The 18,593-nt window shown below is 43.6% G+C and overlaps 1 gene segment (V, D, J or C); it reads left to right on the forward strand.

Moving 5' to 3' along the window:
* The first annotated feature begins 5,395 nt into the window (after positions 1-5,395).
* Positions 5,396-5,882, forward strand: LOC105536480. The segment is given in 2 exon segments: positions 5,396-5,435; positions 5,560-5,882. Coding segments are annotated over 2 exon segments (363 nt in total).
* The last annotated feature ends 12,711 nt before the right edge of the window (positions 5,883-18,593 follow it).

Consider the following 18,593-nt stretch of genomic DNA (forward strand, 5'->3'; position numbering starts at 1 on the left):
TGCTCAGAATGATGGTTTCCAGCTGCATCCATGTCCTTGCAAAGGACATGAACTCGTTCTTTTTTATGGCTCCATAGTATTCCATGATGTATATGTGCCACATTTTCTTAATGGACATTTGGGTTGATTCCAAGTCTTTGCTATTGTGAATAGTGCCACAATAAACTTACATGTCCATGTGTTTTTATAGGAGCATGATTTATAATCCTTTGGGTATATACCCAGTAATGGGATCTCTGGTTCAAATGGTATTTCTAGTTCTAGATCCTTGAGGAATTGCCACACTATCTTCTACAATGGTTGAACTAGTTTACAGTCCCACAAACAGTGTAAAAGTGTTCCTATTTCTCCACATCCTCTCCAGCACCTGTTGTTTCCTGACTTTTTAATGATTGCCATTCTAACTGGTGTGAGATGGTATCTCATTGTGGTTTTGATTTGCATTTCTCTGATGGTGAGTGATGATGAGCATTTTTTCATGTGTCTGTTGGCTGCATAAATGTCTTATTTTGAGAAGTATCTGTTCATATCCTTTGCCCACTTTTTGATGGGGTTGTTTGATTTTTTCTTGTAAATTTGTTTAAGTTCCTTGTAGATTATGGATATTAGCCCTTTGTCAGATGGGTACATTACAAAAATTTTCTCCCATTCTGTAGGTTGCCTGTTCACTCTAATGGTAGTTTCTTCTGCTGTGCAGAAGGTCTTTAGTTTAATTAGATCCCATTTGTCTATTTTGGCTTTGGTTGCTGTTGCTTTTGGTGTTTTGGTCATGAAGTCCTTGCCCATGCCTATGTCCTGAATGGTATTGCCTAGGTTTTCTTCTAGGGTTTTATGGCTTTAGGTCTAACATTTAAGTCTTTAATCCATCTTGAATTAATTTTTGTACAAGGTGTAAGGAAGGGATTCAGTTTCAACTTTCTACATATGGCCAGCCAGTTTTCCCAGCACCATTTATTAAATAGAGAATACTTTCCCCATTTCTTGTTATTGTCAGGTTTGTCAAAGATCAGATGGTTGTAGATGTGTAGTGTTACTTCTGAGGCCTCTGTTCTGTTCCATTGGTCTATATCTCTGTTTTGGTACCAGTACCATGCTGTTTTGGTTACTGTAGCCTTGCAGTATAGCTTGAAGTGCTGACTCTAGTTTTTTAAAAACAAAGCTTCTCTTCCTTAACCAATTGCAAATCAGAAAGCCTTTGAATCTACTCATGACCTATAAGATGTCCTGCTGCTTCACAGTAACTCTTTTAGGCCAAAACCAATGTGTAATGTCTATGTGTTGGTTTATGATTTTGCCTGTAATTTCTGCTTTTCTGAAATTGCCCCTGCCTTAAAAAACCCTTACCTGCATGCCATCAGTGAAGTCAGGATTTAAGTGTTAGCTGTCTGGTCCTCTTTGCTTAATGTTCTGCAAATAAATGCCTTCCTTTCTACTGCTACAAACTCAGTGTGAATTTCTGGTCTTAGTATGCCAGGGAAGTAGCTGAGTTTGATAACATGAGCCCAGTTTACAGAGGGCATTAATCCATTCATAAGAAAGGGTTGTCATGAATTAAACACTTTCCATTAGGCCCTACCTCCCAGTTCTGTTGCATTATGGATTAAGTTAACACCAAATGGGTTTGGGGAGACACAGTGAAACCATAGCATTGTCCTAAAAGATGCTCATTCCAAGCCCTGTGCTCTGCTATACATGTGGGCAGAGCTGCCTTCCCCAGCTTCAGGGAGAGCAGTGAGGGTCAGAGACGGCCATTGAAAGTCAGCTGAAATACATGAAGGAGAAAGGCCTAGGGTGCAGACAGAGACTACTACATCCATCCAGAAAAAAGAAAACGAAACAAAACACGTGTACTTTCAATTTAGAGCTGCATCCCTCTAAAACATTGTTTCCCAGCAGGTTGGTTGTAAGTGAAGGAATCTGGGAAATAACGTCTCAAGATATGCTGCATTGGTATGGTGATTACTTTAAACTGAAGGCACTTAGAAAACAGCAAATATACAAAGGGGATTTTCCTAAATCTTCCTTATCTGCCTAAAGGCAAATTCTCCTGAAGGAAGCCAATTGTAATGAAAACAGAGTTGGCTTGATCTTATAATGCTTTTAAAGTTTAGTAAAAATGCCATGCCCTTGTGCAACAGAAAATGAGTCACTTTTCTCTTTAAAGTCCCGAGGTTAAGGAAGTTACAGTGCTTTAGAGTGCACTCCAGGGGGGTGCAAGTTGAAGATAATCAAGAAGTGAGAATAAAAGTGTTCTTTCAGTCTCCTTTCTTTCCATATGACCCAGGATGGAGGAGAATACAGGGAGTGTCCTTTGGCTGTTTTCCCTCCCTGGTTTCTGAGTCCTGGCACCATGTTAAATGTGCCGTCCATGGTTGAAGACATGGTCCCCCAAATGATGAAACTGGATGAACTAAGCGATGGGACTAACTACGCTTACCCACGCAACCTTAGCTTTTCCACCTTGTGTGATTTCCCTTTGACTTTCCAAACCTGTGTGATTTGCCTGGCTCCCTGAAAAACGAATATCTAGAGAGACTGTGTTGCCTTTGGGCAAGGGTCCTTTAATGTGCTAGACTGCCTGCTATTATGGCCCATGCCAAAGCACTTACCCTTCAAAAAGATGGTTCCAGGTAACTTCTGAACTTAAAATCCCCTTACTAATTAAGAACGATCTTAATCGGAGACAGAATAGGCAACTTAAAAGACCGTAGGAACCGAGCGGTCATTTTTCTACTGATGGGACAATATCGGGACTAAAATCTGGCTGCAGAAGACATTTTACTTCTATGTTGAAAGCAGAGCTCTCCCGTCCACAGAAGTAGCAGTAGAAAAGCACAAAATGAGTAAGTTGTGAAGCTGCAATGCACTGCAGAGAACCAGCAATGTGTCTCATAAAGAGAATTTCTATTTCCACTAGGGGGCGCTCTCAGGTTAGAAATACCATGTGCTCACCAGCGTTAGTAGCGAGTAACCTCACTGTGGGAAAAAGGGGAGAAGAACTCTGTTCCTAGAAGACTGCAATGGCGTTTTCCTGACCTATAAGTCTGGTCTACAGCATTTCCTGTTGCCTAACAGGATTACTTCCCTAGACTGTAAAAATTCCTGTATATTTGACACACACAGAGAGAATAAGAGACCACAGATAGAGAAAGAAGGAAAGAAGGAAAGAAAGTTTTTTGACAGGATAGCTGGAAGAACAGCCCAGAGACTGAAGGACAGATTTGAGGCTGAGATTTGCTCCCTACTCACTGCTCCAACGAATGAATTCCCTGCCCATGCACCAAAATGATATGGCTCTGATGACTGGAGGGGCCCAGGTCCTTTGTTTTGTGCTGGTTTAGATAAAATGGCAGAGATGCACATCAAGTGCTTTTAAGGAGCTGACAGTTTATTAGGCAAGAAAGAAGGAAGAAAAAACAGCTCCCCCATACAGAGACAGAGGGAGGGGGAATTTGAATAAAGAGAAACCCCGTGTATGGTGGAAAAGTGGTTGCTTATATTGGGATGCTGGAGGAGGCAGTTTCTGGTTTGCATAGGACCCAGGGGATTGGTTTGACCAGGTTTGTTATTTACATAGCCTGCAAAAAACCTGGCCCTTCCACCTTGGCTCTTTAATATGCAAATACATGTCACCATGATATTCTGAACAGATGGTAGCATTTGGAGGCAGTCATTACACCTGGCACACATGGTGACAAGAAGAAGGCGGCTTAAATTGCCATATTGAATGGATTGTTTCTAATGTCCGGCATTTGCATATCAAAGCTTGCCGGCCTGGTCCTTCAAGCCATTTTTCTGTTAGAAAAGAAATGGTTTGGGGGTTGCTTTTATTAAAAGAAAAAGCCTTACCAAGAACTTATTTTACCCTCTTTATCTACCTAAAAATTATGTCTTAATAACTCCTGTATTAATTTGGCCACCTTTAATCAGGCATCGATAATATCCCTGGAGTCCCCTAGACTCCAGGACACTGATGCTGGTGTAATTGGGATCACTTCCCTTGCTGCTGAAGCAAGCTCGGATGCCCTGGGCCAAGCTGGGGATGTGAGATATAATGTGTGCAAATCTGCATCCAGTTTTTTCTAGATTCAAGTAATTTCTCTGCAAACATGGGCATTTGCTTGATAGAAGATGGGGCCTCTCTCTTGGATTTGAGACAAGGAGGCTGGCATCTGGGCCAGAATGATGTCCCCAGTCACTGTTAAAGAGTAAAAGGTAGGGTCGCATTGATGGTACAAGACGCTGACATGAACTGAGCAGCAGCCATTCTCACTTACGAGAAAGGGTTCACTGACCTGGTCTTTCCCAGGGAGTCTTCCCCTTACCTTCTCTCCAGAAAGCCAGACTCCAAGGGAGCTGCACCCGAGCCTCCAGGAACATGGCAGTTGGGAGTGCAGCTCAGAGCGTTACCCAGGGGATATGATGTTGATTCCTGTGCTTTGGGGACAACTGATCGTTGGAGCCTGAATTGATGCATAGTTTCAAGTTTACCCTAATCCAAGCTCCTATAATTGTAGGAAGAAACAAGTTTTTTTGTTTTGTTTTGTTTTGTTTTGTTTTTGTTTTTGTTTGTTCGTTTGTTTGTTTGAAGTAATCCAATCTGGCATTACTTTTCAGCCTGTCACGCTGAAAAACTGAAGGAAATAATACCCAATGGCAGAAAAGAGGGTAGTACATGGGGATCCCCAAACCAAGAATAAGGTGCAGCTCACTTAGTCTGTGGGTATTTCAGAGACCTATAGCTTGGGATGATAGTGGATCTATGAGTGACACATGCATTGAGGAATCATGGTATCATTTTTGTGCATTGGCAGTGACTTGCTTGACCTTACACTGGCAATAACAGTAGCTTTGGTAATTACAAACTGCTTTTGAATATATTAAAATGCTTCTGATTAAATCTTTTTTTTCATTTCAGACAAGGAAGCAATTTCACACTGACAGAGATGTTAGTGCAGCACAAAAGATTTTTATGCCTACCTAATCCATTTGAGAGTAATGTGAAGATCTGATATCACCATCTTCTAAGACTTTGTTATGCATTCCCTACAAACAAGGATTCTCTCCTACATTATCCCAGTACAATTATTAAATACATTACCGTATCTAGTCCTTAAATTTTGACAATTGTCCCCCAAATCTCTTTTGCAACAATAGGGTCTCTAGAGAGAAATACATTTCCTCCACACAAATCTGTCCTGCCCTGGTCTGACCTAGGACCCTGGGGACACTGCCCCTGTGCTGAGTTACTGAGATGAGCCAGCCCTGCAGCTGTGCCCAGTCTACCCCACACCCTGCCGATTTGTACGTTCCCAGAACATAGCCCCCTGCCCTGAAGACTTTTTTATAGGCTGGTCACACCCTGTGCAGGCATCAGTCCCAGCCAGGACACAGCATGGACATGAGGGTCCCTGCTCAGCTCCTGGGGCTCCCAGGTAAGAAAGGAGAACATTAGGAATTTACTCAGCTAGTGGGCTCAATACTGCCTGGACACTCAGGGAAATATTCTTATAATGTGATTAATAGTTTGAATATTTGTTTTTATGTTTCTAATTTCAGGTGCCAGATGTGCCATCCAGATGACCCAGTCTCCATCCTCCCTGTCTGTATCTGTAGGAGACAGAGTCACCATCACTTGCCAGGCAAGTCAGGGCATCAGCAATGAGTTAGCCTGGTATCAGCAGAAACCAGGGAATTCTCCTAAGCTCCTTATCTATAAAGCATCCAATTTGCAGACGGGGTTAGCATCTCAGTTCATTGGTGGTGGATCTGGAATAGATTTCACTCTCACCATAAACAACATTCAACCTGACGAGGTTGCAACTTATTACTGTCAACAGCAGAATAGTTCCCCTTGCCCAGTGTTACAAGTCATAACCTAAAACCCCCAGGGAAGCAGATGTGTGAAGCTGGGCTGCCCCAGATGCTCCTCCTGGTGCCTCCATCTGCGGAAAGCATTTCTCAGACTGAAGCCATACTTGGAAGGTCACTGGAAAGTTTTGGTAGAAGGGCCATAAAGCCTCTTGTATACCTTAACTGTCTTTCCTTCTTCTCATCCCTAGCAGCACAGACATGGCAACGCCTCTCCTGATTTTGTTAAGAACAGATATTATTACATCTGAGTCTGAGTTATGGTGTGAGTTGGAATTAATAGCACAAAGGAGAAGCCACTCTTGGAATTCCAAGTAGAATTTTTTCCAAAATACAGGGAATGAGAGTCTAAACTACAGCTTTTCAAGGCTTGGGATCATGGTAGTTAAATGTGCAAATACTGGAACGGAGGGATTCTTTGGATTTCCCCAAGAATCCAGAGTTTATCCACCACAGAAGGATTAATCGCCAATCATGTGGTCCTCAGACCTGCCTGGGAAGCTCAGGATTGGGGATGCTGATGCTCCCAGCTGCCTAGAGGACTTCATTAGGTGATTCTCCAATCCTCACCTCTGTCCATGTATCTTGCTGAGGTGCTGATAGATAGTATTAAATCCTCCTTTTCTGACTTCCAAATCTCAGTGAGGGCTCTTCACTGGTCAACTCTACTGAAAACGAAAGAGGTAGAAGGGGTTCTGGGAGATGTACTTCTAGGATGGTAGTAATGATGGGAAAGTAACAGCTGACATTTCAGTGCAGTCATTACATTACAGCTCTCAGGGGTTTGTCAGGTGATGGCCCCAGAATACATTGGGATGTGCTTCCAAATACTATCAACAAATTTGAGATAATAGCAAGGACATTTTATTAAGTCATATATTAAATAAAAAATTAGAAAAATAGGAATTGCATTAAATGTATATAGCAATCATTTCAAATAAACTTTGTGGAAAACGACAAAGTTTATTTGTGGAATAACTTTGTGGAAAACTTAGAAAACCATTCATAACAAAATAGAAAACCTAAAAGAAATTATATATATATATAGAGAGAGAGAGAGACGGAGTCTCACTCTGTCACCCAGGCTGGAGTGCAGTGGCTGGATCTCAGCTCACTGCAAGCTCCGCCTCCCGGGTTTACACCATTCTCCTGGCTCAGCCTCCCGAGTAGCTGGGACTACAGGCGCCCGCCACCTCGCCCAGCTAGCTTTTTGTAGTTTTTAGTAGAGACGGAGTTTCACCGTGTTAGCCAGGATGGTCTCGATCTCCTGACCTTGTGATCCGCCCGTCTCAGCCTCCCAAAGTGCTGGGATTACAGGCTTGAGCCACCACACCCAGCAAGAAATCATAGTTGAATAAATAGAATACAACTTAGCTCATTTATGGAAACATCTAATAGGAACGGTTAGTAGAGTTTACCCATATGATATGATTTGGCTCTGTGTCCCCACCCAAATCTCATCTCAAATTGCAATTCCCACATGTTGAGAAAGGGACCTGGTGGGAGGTGGTTGGATCATGGAGTGGTTTCCCCTATGTTGTTCTCATGATAGTGAGGGAGTTCTCACAAGATCTGGTTGTTTGATAAGTATCTGGAATTTCCCCTGTGCACTCTTTCTCTCCTGCTACCATGTAAGACGTGTCTTGCTTCTCCTTCACCTTCAGCCACGATTTTAGGTTTCTTGAGGCCTCTCCAGCTATTCAGAACTGTGAGTCAATTAAATGTCTTTTGTGTATGAATTACCTAGTCTCAGGTAGTATCTTTATAGCAGTGTAAAAACAGACTAATATATCATATGTAGCAATACTCAACAGAGGAATCAGAATGAGACTTTATATATATGATACATGCTTATTGAAAAATAATTAAGTTCACATTTTATAAATAATACATGTTTATACATATATGTGTTTATATGTGATCTATATGCATACATATTTAGATATATTGCTTGCATAAACTTATCCATACAAATAGTCATGTTTTAACAAAGTTATATGACCATATTTATGTGTATATACACACATACACATACAACACATACACATGTACAAAATTATCAGGGTGCCAAGGAAATGTAGTTTAGCCTTTCCAGGCCCTACCTTACAGAAAGAACCCAGAAGATTAGAGAATATAAATGAAACAAATTCTAAAACATCAAGACTCATGTGTACATTTTGTTAAATAATTTTGTTTTTACGTTCATCGTTTTCTTTAAAGTTTTATAAGGTGCTCTTTTTTAGTCACCTTTGTAATTTAGATTTTAGGTTAAATTTGTGACCCATGAGGGATGGTGGCTGCTGGACTGAAGGTATTTGGATTTCACCATTGTTTAGGTAGAGGTGATTGCACTGTTATTTGTAAAGGAAATGTTTGCAATATGTTAGGTGGTAACACATTGCTCTCGATGTGTTGAAAAAGGAGTTCAAATGTGGGAAAGTGAGCACTGTTGATGGAAAGTCACAAAGGCAGATTGGGATAGAACAAGCCCTGTTACCCATGAGAAGAGATGAATCTGAAAGAGACTAAAATAAGGGATAAGCCGCAGGACAAGGATTCAGATTTCTGGCAGCTGCTGGCAGGGCTGTTGTCCTTCTAGAGGCAGCAGTGAGGGGAGCAGCTCTTTTCTCCCCAGGAGGCAGCCTGAATATGGAGCCACAGGCAGCATGGACCTCCACAGCCTGCATCAGCAGTGCCATTCTTGGAATTTTTCTACAGGCTTTGCCTGGAGTTATGGCTTCCCAACAATTTGTGAGCAATTTAATATGCTATAGTAAACCCCTTTTTGCTTAGGGACTTGACATTTGTAACCAACAACAATGAGCAGTTCACACTAAGTGCAAGATCACAGCCTCCTCTTTTCTTGCTAAGTAGAATGCTTTCCAGGCGGGCCTGCCAGAGGAGGCCAAAAGAAACAATCTCTGTATCATCAAGAGTACAGGACCAATAAGCTCAGGGGAGCCACTAAGTTCTCATCCAGTTGCACCATCTCATGGCACAAAAAGAGAGGACTGAGGAATCTTTCTGTAATCCTTCAACTGTTCTTTCTGCAGCCTTGGGTAGGTTCTCCACGTGCATGCACTCATCAGTGCTCTGGAATACCGAGGGAGGGCTTCTGGGGATAGCCTGGGCTCTCTCTGTGGAGCTCCCTTCTCTATTTCTCTGTCTCCACCTTTCTGGACCACCAGCTCTTCTTCCTCTATTCAGGGATACTCCCAGGGTTCTGCTAGGGATTATTCCTGAACAATTTTCTGGAAACTTCCTCAGGGTGTAAGATGGATCAATTTAAATCGCACCTCCTCTGCTTTCCAATTCGCTGGGACAATTATCTTTGATTTCTAATGTCCAATGACTTGAAAAAAACTGCTTCATGTAGTTTGTGCTGTGTTTTAGTTAATCCAGAGAGGAGTGTCAATCTGGTCTATGCTAATCTGTTTTGGATCCAAACTGAATTTCTGGAGGTGACGTGTGGATTTAGAACTTTGCACTCCTTGGGGTTCTGTATCAGAATCTTGCAGTGCAGGAATAGCAGGTCCTAATCTGGGGTCGCAGTTGGGCCCTCACTGCCATTTCCTCATCTCCTGCTCTGTCTCACACCACACCCAGCCTTCTGCACACAAATACAGAAACTTCACCATCTTCACACCATCCTTATATCACCCTCTAAGCAGCAACCCCTTGGCCTCACATTACACCTGGGAAGTGAACACCTTTTGTGTAGCCACTCCCAAGAGAATGAGCCCATGGAGGAGGACAGTGTAGTCTCTGGGAATTAGGCATGGAGTATTAAATTTGAAAGTTCAAGGTCCCAGGAACCTAAAGAGTCATGTTGCGGAAGAAAATTGACTCTAAATTAGCACAATTTCTCTGTGGGAAAGACTGGAGGAAATTCAGATGCGGGGCTTTCACTTCTGGGGCCCAGAGCAAGAGGCTCCTCTTGTTGGGTGTGACTGTGGCTCTGGCTGATGCATTATTGCTGTGACACTTTGATACTCCCATTAAAATACAAGATTGGAGGCCTCCAACCATGATGCTGTCAGTGTCCACAGGGCCCCTTTATGATTCAGCAGGTTGTTGAGGACTCCCTGGCCTTGATGTGCTCGCAGCAGGGCTGGTTTTGTCTCCACCCTCATCCTTCCTTCCTTCATGTCTTCCCTGAAACTCAGAGCAATTCCCCAGGTGATGTGATCTTGTCTTCATCCTACTTTAGAGAAAATTGATCCCCAGGAATTCTGGACTGTTTCAGCAATCTAGATTTATTCAAACTTATGTTACAGTTCATGGGCCATCTTGTTTTGTTAAAGAAAGAAAAGTATTTTTTTTTCTTGGAATCAGTTTTGACATCCCTATTCAGAACTTTCATGCTGATGTGCTGACAGAAATAAGGCCACATGTCTCAAGAAGGTAGATTATGGAGTCCTCCAAACCAAGAATAAAATGCCCATTTAGTTGATGAGTACTAAAGAGGCTGTTGGCTTCATATAATGATTTGCCTGTGAGCTACACACCTTTGAGAATGCACAGTGGTATGCATTAACAGTGGATTCCTTGGTCTTAAAATGATAAGAAGGATGGCTCAATGCCGTTATAAAACGCTTTATAATTCCTCGGGCATTCTCTTAGGAACTGCCATTGCTATTTTCTTTTTTAAAAATTGTAAAAATTTCACTCTTACAGAAAAGTTTTAAGTATAGTGCAGTGTACCACTTTTTTTCCACTGGACCGTTTGAGATTGACTTGATGACCTCATAGTCCCAACCTCTAAGACATTCTCTATATAACCTAATACAAGTGTGGATTCTGGGAATCAGCATTAATAAATCACTTCATCTAGCCCTCAGGTACATTTCGAGTTTTGTCAATTGTCCCAGTAATATCTTTTGTGACAAAATAATCCAGTCTCGATTCACGTGTTGCCTTAACTGGCCCACGCCTCTTTAGTGTCCTTCAGTCTGGAACAGGTGCTCAGTTTTTACTTGGACCTTACGACTTTATTACTTTTGAAGATTAAACACCAATTACTGTGTAAACTGGTTCTCAACTTGCATGTGATTGAGTTTCTGGGGGATTAACTCTGCTAGTGTTCCTGTGACAGGAATACCCAGAAGTGATGTTGTGCTCTCACTGCAACCTATCTGGGGGGTGCGTGACTTCCATCTGCCTGCCCCATGACTGAGGAGGTTCAGTTTGACTCCTGCTGAAAGGGGTGTCTGCCAGGCTTCTCCCCTGGACCTTCGATCTTTTTCACTTTGAAAGTAAAAAGAATTTGTGGAGAAGTTCTTTGATACTTGATACTTCATGAATATCCTCATCCTAATCAAAATTTGGACTCGTGGATTCAGTTTCTTCAATGGGTTAGACTGAGCTACCTTCATTATTTTCTTGGTCAACACTCCCTGAATTTGTCAGTGGGAGCCCCATTCACTCTTACGCCTACTACCGATGGGTGGCTAAGCCATGGTGGTGTGACCTATGCACAAAAGTCCTGCTGACTGTCTTGGGGTCTGATCCTCTAGGGCATCTGCTTGCAACCAGCCAGCCAGGATCCTATTCCAGAGAGATGCAACAAACGTGGGTGATCTAGATTTAAAATGCACATATTTTCTGAGTAGATGTGATGGTCATTGGCTTTCCCTTCTCTGTACTTCTACTGACTGCCCATGGCCGTATCTGCCCCTGCTGCTCTCACTGAAGCTGGAGAAGACAGCTCTACCTGCACACATGACAGGCCTCAGGGCCCAGAATGAGCATCCCCTGGGACAGCTCTCAATCAGTGAAAAGAGGGGAGGTGTATACATACCCCATCTCCCTCATCTCTCAAGTGAAATAACCCAGAGGCATTTTCCCCATGTTTCCATATGGGTTGAGTTCTAGTTGTGCTCAGCAGTAGCTGCTTGCTGATGTATGTCTCACCATCCATCTTCTCTTCCCTCCCTCCTTTCCCCCTTCCTTTCCTGGGTTTCCTGCAGCTTGTAAACATGCTGTCAGCATGGAAATCCTTATTGCTAGAAATCCAATCTAAGTCTATAGACAAATCCTCATTTGTAGCAGTATCTCTCATCTAAATTCTTGCCACTTCTCCTTTTTTGATGGGTAGAAAAATTCAGAAAATTCAGGAAACAGTTAATTTTTCTTTACCTGTCTGTCTTAGATTGGACTCAGGCAGCAAGTTATTTCTTCTGGGTCACAAAATCAGGGGCGCCTCTAACAAATAGGTCCACACTATGAGGTCCACATTAAAGTGGCAGCAGCAGAAGAATCCTCCAGCCCAGGGAACCCCCAGACCAGAGGGCCCTGACTCAGATCCCTCCAGCTCTCTCACTTTATAAAGCTGCTGGCTGCTCCTTCTTCTCCTCTTCTCCCAGCCATTTGACTTTGGATTCTTCTTTAGGGGAGGACAGGTGGAGGATGATATGGTTTAACTATGTGTCCCCACCCAAATCTCATCTTGAATTGTACTCCCATAATTCCCATGTGTTGTGGGAGCGATAATTTGAATCATGGGGGCAGCTTCCCCCACACTGTTCTGGTGGCAGTGAGTAAGTCTCACGAGACCTGATGGTTTTGTCAGGGATTTCTGCTTTTGCATCTTCCTCATTCTCTCTTGCCTCCACCATGTAAGAAGTGCCTTTCACCTCCTGCCATGATTCTGAGGCCTCCCCACCCCTGTGGAACTATAAGTCCAATTAAACCTCTTTTTCTTCCCAGTCTCAGGTATGTCTTTTTCAGCAGCTTGAAAATAAACTAATACAGGAGATGATAAGGGGGGTTGGTAGGCTAAATAATCCTGCTCTCTCCACTTAAAAGAGGTCTGTGTCATAATTTCTGGAACCCATGAATCTGCCTTATATGGCAAAAGGAACTAGGCAGATGTGATTATGGATCTTTCTATGGGAAAATCATCTTGGTTTATCTTGTGGGTCCCAGATAATCACAGGTGTCCTTATAAGAGAAGGGCAGGAGGATCAGATTTGGGGAGATGTGACTGTGGAAGGAGAGGCTGAGTGATGTGAGGAAAAGGCCATGGCCAAGGAGAGACAGCAGTGTCTGAAAGCTGGAGAAGGCACAAAAACAAGTTCTTCAAGGGAAGGTTGACTTTAGCCCAGTGAGACCTGTGTGGGATTTCTCCCTCCCAGAATTCTAAGAGAGGAAACAAATGCTGTTTGAAACCAGCAAGGACATGGAGATTTGTTACAGCAGCTACAGGAAACACATACACAGGGAGAGAATGGGATTTGCCTCTCTAAGGGGATGTTTTTCTCTGATCTCCCAACCCTTTCCAACTTGTCAGCCTTTGGTGTCAATTTTGACAAAAGATGGAGCACAGTTTACTATGAGGAGAGCTAGCACAGAACTCCTCTTAAGGAGAAAATCTTCTGGGTAACCCCCTTGATTAACTTTTGTACATTCTGAGTATCTGAGACACTAGGGGTCAAATCCCACTGTGCCTGAGAGAAGGGTGGGTTTGCCTAACAGGAGAATAAATTAGATTTGCAGGACACAATCTGAGATTGAAGGACAAAGTCAGAGATGGAAACAAATAGAAGAAAGGAGGAAGGGCTTAGGGCAAGGCAAGATGTACTCCTGCCCCCAAGTCTGAAATAAAGTCATTTAGAGTTTGCAAAGGCTTGGAGAAAGTTGCATTCTGTAGAAGAAACTGCAGAAGGTGCTTAGTTTAATGTTAGGATTGCATAATATGAGACAGATGCAACACAGAACTGTGAATTTCATAGCATCTTGGATTTGTCTCTTCTACCATTGTATAGGTTATGGGATCATCTGTGGCTGTCCATGTGGAAGGAACCGACTTAATGTCAGACACACATGGATTCAAATCCCAGTCCCAGCACTCACTGACCATGTGACTTTGTGCAAATCACTCATGCCCTCAGATGAACGATCTTCTCATCTCTGAAATGGAGCCCTATAGATATCAAGGGCTGTCCTGAGGGTTTAACCAGATGATGTGCCATGAAATTTATCTTTATTTTTTTAGAGAAAAGTACTCAGTTCTAGGTTCTGTATACCTCTGAATCTACTAGAATGAAGAGGTTTTAAAAGATATGACTAGTCAGATGTCATTTTCAACACAAAGACATCATTATTAATTCTACAATAGGTGCCCCACTGTGGGCTATGGGTTTCATGTGCATTTATTTCCACCATAAAGTCTTTTACCTATCTATTTATGTGTAGCACTAGAAAGTTGAACAAGAAGATTGCAAATGACTATTGGACCTTTAGTCTAGATTTTCCCTGAGCACTTTTTGTGCTATTTTTCAGGGGCTGCTATAATAAATAGCCAAAATTTGGTGTCTTAAAACAACAGATATGCATTCTCTTATAGTTCTGAGGGCAGAAGCCTAGAATCAATCTCACAAGGCCAAGATCATGGTGTTGGCAGCCAGGCTCCTCCAGGGGCTCCAGGGGAGAGTCTGCTCTTGCTCTTCCAGCTTCTGGTGGCTGCAGCTTGCCTTGCCTGTGGCCACGTTACTCCAGTCTCTGCCCCTGTGGTCACTTTGCCTTCTCTTCTCTCTGTGTTAAATCTCTCTCTGCCTCTCTTATGAGGATAGACACTTGTGATTGCATTTAGGGCCAACCTGGTTAATCGCTCCATCTCAATATGCTTAATTTACACCTGCAAAGGCCCTTTTTCCAAATAAGAAAGACATTCACAATTTCCAAGCAAGAGGACCTGGCATTTTGGGAACCATACTCAGTGTATTAAACTATTAAAGTGTCCACTCTTTGCACACACCATACTGCCTCTCTCACCTCACCCCACTTCTTTTCCTTTTTCTCATGATCGCAGATCATGAATTCACTTCCATAAGTGCATCCAATGCCACCTATGTCCAGGCTCAGAGTTCGGAGAGGCACCCACAGGAGAGCCTTGCTCAGAGTTGGCATAGAGACCTCCTTTGTTCCCCAGCATCATGCCCAAGGAAGGACACAGCCAAAGGCAGCCCTCAGCCATCTGGAGAAGCTGTCTCTATAGACAACAATCAATCATGGGCTGTGACTCAGGAACTCTGATGATCTTCAAAAGCCTGTGTCCTTGACCCTTATGGAAGGTTTGGGTGTCTACTGACTCAGATAGGATCCACCTTTGCTTCCCATTTGCCCCTTTCCATGCCCTAAGGAAATATGTTTGGTATAGACTGAGGTGACAAAATTGTCCAAAGTATAGAAATGACTATCATTTTGTTTGTATTTTTCTGAGCTAAGTTTTTGAGGTATTTTGAGATGTTTGCAAAGTGTATGAGAATCAGATCTTGACCCAGTAGTTGGAAGAAATTCCTAGTTTAGGAGTATAATGTTTTATCCTCTTAGTTTAGGAGTATAATTTTTTCTACAATTTGGGACACAAAAATCAAATGTTGGCCCACCTTCCCCTCCCCTGGCCTCAGCTACTGCTGACAGCTGTTAGGAAGGTCCACTTTCCGCCCACTTCTTTCATCTGTCTCCTAACCGATTCCTGTGATGGAGAAGGCCAGAGGGTCCCAGAGGCTCCTTATGAACACAGGAGAGCTGGGGGGCTCCTGGGATCTCCGACTACCTGGTCTGAGCTCAGAACAGCTGTTTCCTTGGCAACCACTTAGAGCTTAAAGCAGAACAAGCCCATCTCCAAAGGAACAGAATGTCCAGTGACCTCTCTACAGACATCTGGTTGGCTCTGGGGGGACCTCTGCTCCAGCCCTGCTCTGTCTGGCCTCAGCCTCTGTGGGACCTGAGGCATCCCCACCACCTCCACCACCCCTTAGCAGCCACAGGTGGAGTGAGCCTGACTGCCCTGCGAGGCTCTTGGAGAGGGGCACTGGTTCAGGTCATCAGGCAGGCAAATTGGCTCAAAGGAAACCTGTGTCTATTTAACCCTGGGGGCATGGGCCCTGCTTCTAGAGCAGCTCTGACAGGAACTATCTGCTCAACCACACTTCCCTTGCTCTTAGGTCCAGAAGCAGCAGGTCCTCTGGACACTCCAAGATGTGCTTCCTGGCCCTGCTCCTCTGCCTCCTGGTGACGTGCTTTCAGGATGAGTGCATTTCCCCCTGCAGACCATGAGCAGGGACTTTAGCCTTGCACCCAGCAATGATGAGCTAAAACATGCTTTGGAAATTACAGTGTGACATAAGGAGGTGATTTGCCTTCACTCTCTATTAGGAAAATGAGGCGTAGAGTCCAGGGCTTACCACGAGGCAGAGGGTCCCACAGCCCTAAATTTGTCCTGTCTCCCTTAGGACCACAGAGACTCTGTCCCTCCTCCCACTCCATGTCTACCTCTCTTGAGAGGCTCACTGAGGTCCTGGTCAGGTTGTGAAGAATGAACCTGCCCATTGGTCCCTCAGGGTGGGGTTGCACCATGCTGTATGCCCTTTCATAGTTACCCTGGTCCTGAGGACACCTCTGCAGCCATTTCTATCTGGACTCTTGTACACAGGAAAGGTGGGAAGGCCTGGGGTACTAATATCTGTCATGCTTAAGCATGGCATCGGCCTTTTAAGAAAAAGGGCAAGTTTCTTCCAATGCTTTGGGAGTAGCAATGCATTACACTGCCTGAACAGGTTGTCCTTGCAGGATGGAGGGGGTAGATCCTCCTGACTCAGTCTCCAGAGACCCTGACAGCATCTGGAGATGAGTTTGTCAGCAGCATATGGAATTGACTTTTTCTCCATCACTTGTAGAAGCAGCACAGATATAGGCAGCTCCATGGTCTGGTACCAACAGAGACTCCAGGAGGCTCCCAGGCTGCCCAGCTTTGGAGACTCTCCCTGGACTGCTGGAATCCCTCCCAGATTCCATAGAAGTGGCTCTGGCTTTTACTTCTCCCTTGCCATCCAGATTGAAGGCTGAAGATGTCGGGATGTTTTACTGCCAGCAGCACTTCAGTCAGCCTCTCACCCTTTCTGGATGGAAGACTCTGCCCTGCTGCAAAGACACCTGCTTCATGAAGGAGCCGTAACCTGAGAGTGTAAAGGGTCCACATTGTACATGTCCATGTTCTCAGAGTCTGTGATTTCTGACCTGTTGATGCAGGGGCAAATTGAAGAGTTATTTCCTCAATTATACCAGATCTACAGAGGAGAAGAGGCAAAGGGGGAGAGACGCCAAATTATTTTTCTAGACAGGTGTTTCACCTGGCTTAATTTATTATTTCTCCATTTTCTTGCAGTGTATCAGAGTACCACAAAACTTACAAGAGTGAAACAACAATTTACTATTTGTTATGACCTGCCGCCTGTCCTGGACTCTCTCATGCAGCTGCAGTCAGCTGGGTCAGTGGGGTGGGCAGTTCCTGTTGGCCTCACCCACCTGCCTGTCAGTCAGTGCTGGCTATGGCTCCTCTTAGTGACATGAGAGGCCACTGAGAGCACGCCAGCTCAGCCTCAGACCTTTAAATATGAAGTGTCTGCAGAAATTTTTGTATTAATAATAAAAGTGCTTCTTGTTAGAAACATGCACTGGCAATTCTGAACAATATCAGACAAATATCAGATAAAATATTTCCTCCTACTGACCATTTCCACTGCTCATCATCCCCCAATGCCTCTTTATGTCACTAACCACTTTACCCACTTTCAGCAGTTGGTGCTGGTGGTTACCTGGCACCTGGGTCTCCACTCCGTGACCTCTCCTAATAGGTTCGATGAGTTTACACTCCAAGAGGGAGGTGAAAGCTGCAAGGCCTGGGCTCTCGGGCACAGACTTCTTTTTACCACATTCTACTGGCCAAAGCAAGGCCAGAGCCCAGCCTAGATCCAAAACGTGGGGCAATAGGTCCTCCATGGGAGAACCGTGTGGCCAAGTTTTTCTAATCTCCTATAAATGTCTTGAATTATCAGTTTCACATCAACAAAGATAAGTATGGGTGCGATATAAACGAATGGTTTTTGTGTGTCGTGAATTGAGCTAAGTCTTTCTATGAGAAGTGCGTTTTATTCTCATCCTCCAGCTGAAGATACTCATGTAACAAGAGGTCATAAAACGTGTCCAAGGTCATCCGATTGTAAGCCAGGATTCTAATCAGAAAATCTGACTCACAGATGTCAGTGAGGTGCATGACAAGCTAGGGATTCTGCAGGGCTAGCTGGATGGGACACTCTGTGAGAGGCCCCAGGACTGCTGCTAGAGAGTGGAGTAGTCCCCATGCAATTCTCTGCGCACATGATTTCATCTCTTAACACCGTTTAATGAGTTCATTGATTGATATGAAGATAAGGAGTGTGATAAAGATGTCATTTTTCATAGCTACGAATCACAAGAAAAAGTGTTATTTTATGTTATTGCTAAGATAGTGACAAAGAAACAAGAGAATAACATGAAGACAAAAGAGAAAAAAATAGATTGAGGCCTTTGGATAGCAGGTTGAGACTCCTAGAAGTGGAAGCCTGGAGCCTGAAGACTTGACACTTTATCACTTTACCAGTATAGTGGTGTGTGTGCCACAGTGTTCGTTAGCATGAAACAAAACCTTTCAAAACACAATAGGTATTTTCTTTTTCTTTTGATCAAGCCAGCTGCTTCTTTTATGGACAGCTGCTTTGGTGACCCCTGGATTTTTAACATGATTACCTCTATTTGAAAATTTGGAAGTTGCAAGGAGTAAATTGCCACAAACATTTTATTGTGATTCTTGATTTTTTTCCTCAGACTTAGTTGCACAGCCAGGTTTTAGAACAATTTCATTGCCAACAACATTTGATCAGACTCATAGGTGTGGATGC

Source organism: Mandrillus leucophaeus, unplaced genomic scaffold (assembly GCF_000951045.1).
Source record: "Mandrillus leucophaeus isolate KB7577 unplaced genomic scaffold, Mleu.le_1.0 Scaffold1599, whole genome shotgun sequence".
In the NCBI taxonomy this organism is placed as follows: Eukaryota; Metazoa; Chordata; class Mammalia; order Primates; family Cercopithecidae; genus Mandrillus; species Mandrillus leucophaeus.